The sequence below is a fragment of the Asterias rubens genome, chromosome 3 (assembly GCF_902459465.1).
Source record: "Asterias rubens chromosome 3, eAstRub1.3, whole genome shotgun sequence".
Classification (NCBI taxonomy): Eukaryota; Metazoa; Echinodermata; class Asteroidea; order Forcipulatida; family Asteriidae; genus Asterias; species Asterias rubens.
Genome location: NC_047064.1, coordinates 21,157,913 through 21,163,589, shown reverse-complemented (window position 1 = coordinate 21,163,589; position 5,677 = coordinate 21,157,913). Strand labels below are relative to the sequence as shown.

The window sequence follows — 5,677 nt, the reverse complement described above, 5'->3', positions numbered from 1 at the left end:
ACCAAAGCCTTTAGCTAAAGCCATTGACTTCTACAGAACCTAGAACGAGACAAGGCTTGTCTATCTACCATACGCAAAACATTGACGAACCAAATTGCTGACTTCATTGAGTAAGAGAACCACCTCTCGCCACTGTGCCGTTTCATTGCGACCTCTTCACGAATATCCTCAAATCAATATTCAATTCAAACCCTAGCGCCAAATTGGATTGAGCTGATTGACCAGAAAATATTTTCTTCACAATCTCCTGCTGGGCAAAAATGAGCTGGGTACCAGTCACATTATGGTGTGACATGGTACTTTGGCTGGTAAGCTTATTCTGCTAAGCATCATATTGTTGTGCTAAGCGACAAGTTTGACCCTGAAGCATCTCCATGAAATTGGACACTGGTCTTAAATAAATCGTTACACTGAAATACAAACGAATGAATAGTTTGTAAGAGATTAATCTATATCTCCCGAACATCCGATAATCTACTCCGCGGTAGTAGAATAAAGAAAGACAGTTCTCTAAGAACAAACTCTAACTGGCAACAGTAGATACACACATGGTGTTACCGCAAACCAAATATATATTGATACCTAACCATGCAATGACTCAAATCATATATCTCTTTATAAACCAGTCTAAGAAATTAGCACAAGCAGACACTTTTTGAATTGAAGTGCCTAGTCATTGTCGTTGTGATGGGGTGTGATGAATATTATGAGGTTCCATATACAATACTGAGTGTTGGTTAAATCTCGCCTCATGTATACCGATGAACAGAGATGGTTTCCTATATTAGGCACTGAATAAGGTCTCAAAATGTTCGCATCTGATGGGTGCTCTTGCTTTACAGACCACCAGCTCGTCCTTTTATGCAATTATCTTCATAAACATTGTCATTATAAAGTATGTTTGAAAAACCTGCATGCATAATTAAGAATGTAGGGGCCTATGTTCATAATACCAACAACAGTGTAGATGACATGTCGATCACAACAGAAAAACGCCACTGTATAACAATAAGTAATCGATGAGAGGATTCCACCCTGAAATCTCAAACAGAGAGCGAGTTGTCGAGACCAAAGCGAGTGTTTGTTATATTCCAAATTCGTGCGGTAATTAGCCGTATTTTTAATGGCGAATATGACGTCATCTGTGACGTTTGTGATCATTATATCCTGCTGTGCGTTTCTTGTGCCGTGTGTGGACTCTTGGGGTTCGGTAAGCAACTTATTTTCAGTTTAAGATAATGTTATTGTATAGCACAATAGCTTGAAGTACACGACTGTTTTTTAGTCGACGTTAGATTAGCCTTTAGTCAAGGCGCACGCGGCACACCGGATAGCACGCACAGCCCCAAAAATGTAAGGCACGAAAAAAGACTATCACCGCGAGCGGCGAAGCCGCGAAGCGCCTTTACCAACTCGTTTTGGGGGCTTATGTTTTTCTTTACATTTGCCAACGATTTTGGTGGGAGAAAATGTAACGAATTTGCATCGAACGTTCTTGTGACGTCATGCAAGTAATTGTGGCTTCTTATTTGCCAGCAACTCACCACGCTAATGCATTATGCATTACATTTTCTCCCACCAAAATCGTTGGCAAAATGTAAAGAAAAACATAAGGCCCCAAAACGAGTTGGTAAAGGCGCTTCGCGGCTTCGCCGCTCGCGGTGATAGTCATTTTTCGTGCGTTACATTTTTTGGGTTGTGCGTGCCATCCGGTGTGCCGGGTGCGCCTTGACTAAAGGCTAACGTTAGATTAGATTCTCGTCTTGTACCACGGTTATTCTACCAGGACCGGGCTTTGCTTTAAGACTTCCGGGGACTTGGAAATAAACATTAAAATAGCAACTAGATACACACCATGGTGTTACCGCAAACCAAACACATATTGATACCTCACCATTCAGTAACCATTCAGTAGCCATTCAGTATTGACGTATTTGCGTCAGTAAGCATCTTTTTAAAATATGGCAAAGATTATGCACGCCTTTGCTTGTTTGACTTGGAACCCGAAATTGCCGGAAATATCATGGTTGCTTTGTCAGTTTGTTAGACTGTCATATTACTATTTTGTGCTATAGAAGATTTTAGAAACAGGAATGGAATTACCCTTATCAGTGTTATGGTATAATAGCATTGCGTTTGAGAGATAACTCAATGAATTTTTGATCAAGATAACGAAAGTGTTCCCCTGCAGTTGCTCAAATATTAATTTCACATTTGAAACACACAGCACTTACTGTAAAATATTATCATTAATCTTGGTCAGTGATGATGTTGGTATTTTATTCAAAATTAATTTAAAAAACAATTGTATAATACGTCTTCAAACGATGTCAAGTCTGGCTCATAGTAACATGACTTTCCTTTTGTTTTGACCTCTTTCCTAGTCTTGCTCCCAAGGCCCACCGGGGCCTCCGGGACCTCCAGGCCCCCAAGGATCGGGTGGCGATTCCGGTGCACCCGAATACTTAGACTATAACAACTGGAGACAATGTTCTTGGTATGCGAACAATGGCAACGACTATGACACCAATATTCAGGTAAGACATTGTCCCTTACAGGCTGTGGACACTATTGGTAATTACTCAAAATAGTTGTTAGCATAAAAACTTACTTGGTAACAAGCAATGGGGAGCTGTTGATAGTATAAAATATTGTGAGAAGCGGCTCCCTCTGAAGTAACGTATAGTTTTCGAGAAAGAAGTAATTTCTCACTTAAAATAATTTGAATTACCTCAGCTGAGGTCTCGAATTTCAGGCCTCTGAAAGCACACAACTTGTGCGACAATGGTGCTTTTTCTGTCATTATTCTCTCACATCTTCGACGACCAATTGAGTTCAAATTTCCACAGTTTTGTTATTATGCATGTGTTGAGATACACCAAGTAAGAAGACTGGTCTTTGACAACAATTACCAACATTTGGAAATTATTGTCCCAAAAAACCCAAATCCCAATTTCATAAAGCTGCTAAGCATAAAAAGTAGCTTACCAGACTAGGTTTACAATGTCACATGTACATTATGTTACTGGTATCTTGCTTGTGTTTGCTTAGCAGAATATTTTTAAGCATCATCCTGTCTTCGCTTTTATAAGAAGCTCTGTAAAATTGGGCCCAGTATTCTCACTTGGTGTATCCCAACATTGTTTTTTGTATGCATAAAGTAACAAACTTGTACAAACGTGGACCCAATTGATCATCAAAGTTGCAAGAGAACAATGAAAGAAAAAACACCCTTGCTGCACACCACTTTGTGTGTTTCTTTGAGAAATTACCTCTTCCCCAAACACTACGTTAATACTTCAGAGGGAGCCATTTCTCTAAACGTTTAACACTATCAACAGCTCTCCATTGCTCGTTGCCAAGTAAGTTTTTATGCTAACAATTACTTTGAATGATTACCAATAGTGTCCAGTGTCTTTTAAAGGAACCTAGTGTGATGGTTAGGCGTGGAGATCAGAGACAGACACTGTCCATTGCCACACTGTTTAGCCAATTCACAAGCTTCCAGTTTACTTTGAAATACCGTTTTCTTCTGTAAGGTAATCATATCACGTGTTATCAAGGAATTTGTTATGTTTTTATTTGTCTTTAGACATGCACCTTCCAGAAACGCTATTCAGACAGCGCCCTCTATGTCGCTTACGGGGGTAACCTTCGACTGTACGGCTGCCATGCTTGTTGCAAGAGATGGTACTTTACCTTTAACAACAACGAGTGCTCACCAATCCCAATTGATGGCGTCGTGTATCAGGAAAATACGTACCATATGAATCTACACAGGCACAGAAACATAGAAGGTGAGCTTAAAATGCCCATTCGAGAATCGTTGCCCAACTGAGAGTTTATGCGTACACAATTTTTGCTGTAAAGTAATATCAAAATTGACTTATAAAGATTGAAGAAGAGTATTGTCTTTAACTTTTTTGTTTGTTTTCCCTTTTTTATGATTAGACCCTGGTCCGAGATCCTTAAATTTATCAATCAAATTGTTGTGAAAATTAAGTAGTTTTTGATTTGTGTATCTCCTTTTTCTAACCAAATCACAGGTTACTGCCACACGCTGGGTTCGGGACAAGTTGACGTCCGTTTTGCCATTGGTGATTGCCCTGGATACGGTAATGCAGACGGCTCCTCTGGGTGGAACAGTATCTCTCGTATCATCATACGGGAGGTTCCTGCTTCATCTTACGGGTACTAAATCGATATTGCCTCATCGTCATGAGTAGAACTTCCTGTAGAATCTTCTGTGAGGTTGTTGTTATCTCTTTGTTGGTGCGAGAGTCTCGTCTCAGCTCACCTGGTTATCGTACATTGGCGATCTGAGAAGCAAATCTTTGCATTTCATTGTATGGAAAGTTTATATTTGAATGGTTATAGCCTCCTGTGACATCGTATTGAAGGTTTTCGTCAGTGCCCCTTACACAGAACCTCCTGTTACCATATATAGGAGGTTTGTTTTCATTGCCTTTGAAGCCTCTTGTTTCACAGGGAGGAGTCCAGCCTCTCGCTGTGTGAGGTTTGCATTATGAGTAGTTTGAATGGAATACTTTCCATTGTACGGAAAGTTTCTATTCAAATGAACAGAACCTCTTGTATCACCGTATAGGAGTTTTTCGTCAGTGCCTCTCCATCACAAAGAACCTCCTGTCACCATACATAGGAGGTTTGTCTCAGAACGATTTAAGTCTATACTAGGGACTACAGCCTCTCGTTAACATGTGAGGTTTGCATCTTAGTTTAAATAGAACAGAATTTGTTACGTCATCGCCCGGAGGTACGTAAATAAATGAAGATTGGAGCCTCTCGTGAAGTCGTATTGGAGTTTTATGTCACCGAGATGAGGTTACTTCCATTGTCTGTGGTATCATTATGGGAGGTTTAGGCCTAATGTACCTCCTGTGAGCCTTAGAGAGGACTCTGTCTTTAAAGCCTCTCTCTGTAGTATCGTTAGGGATATGTGAGGTTCAGCCTTGCTTTACAGAACATCAGATCAAGGGATACTGAACAAAGCCTCATGTATGTATCATGGACATGTGAGGTCTAATTGTGGAGGTTTGAGGTCCAGTTTCGTTGACGCGCTAGGAAAAGGGATAAATAACAACATGTTTTCATGTTTTGAGTTCTGTTTTCTTCTGAAACCGAAAATAGTCCCACCTCAAAACAATTCTCACTGGTGGGGTGTGAGGAACCATATGAGGTTCCATACAATATTGGTTGACCATCGCCTCATGTAAACCAAGCAACAGAGATCGGTTTCCTATAATATATAGTTTTAGGCATGTTGAATATAGCAGTGTCTCAAAATGTTTGCATCGAATGGGTGCTCTTGCTTTAGAGACCACCAGCTTGTTCTTTTATGCAATTATCTTTATAAACATTTGTATTATATCTATGGCCTTTTTCGAAACCACGGCTTCGGCTTTGGATTCGGCTTCTGAGGCTCCGTCCTCTCGTCTGAAACCCTGTCCAAACAACCACGGGGGCCAAGCTAGCCTGAGCCGAATCCAACGCCAAATCCAGTCGTTTCGAAAAGGGCGTATGTTTGAAAAACCTGCATAATTAAGAATGTATGTACTATATAATAACAATAATACAGTGGAAATGTTTTCGCACATCATTATTTGGGTATTTGATTTACAACGAAACCACTGGCGATAAAGGGAATCAGTTTACACTC

At 40.3% G+C, this 5,677-nt stretch overlaps 1 protein-coding gene across 1 annotated transcript; it reads left to right on the top strand.

Moving 5' to 3' along the window:
- Positions 1–1,132: 1,132 nt before the first annotated feature.
- Positions 1,133–4,198, top strand: LOC117288487 (collagen triple helix repeat-containing protein 1-like). Its single transcript, XM_033769366.1, has 4 exons — positions 1,133–1,210; positions 2,385–2,537; positions 3,593–3,797; positions 4,047–4,198. Exons 1-4 carry the CDS (start codon positions 1,133–1,135, stop codon positions 4,196–4,198), a joined length of 588 nt encoding a protein of 195 aa, XP_033625257.1.
- Positions 4,199–5,677: the final 1,479 nt, after the last annotated feature.

Bases quoted from the DNA above. Each gene is read 5' to 3' on its own strand.
- LOC117288487 (XM_033769366.1), top strand. From the start codon at position 1,133: ATGACGTCATCTGTGACGTTTGTGATCATTATATCCTGCTGTGCGTTT. The intron at 1,211-2,384 runs GTAAGCAACTTA...CCTCTTTCCTAG, and splicing joins GTGTGGACTCTTGGGGTTCG to TCTTGCTCCCAAGGCCCACC. The intron at 3,798-4,046 runs GTGAGCTTAAAA...ACCAAATCACAG, and splicing joins CAGGCACAGAAACATAGAAG to GTTACTGCCACACGCTGGGT.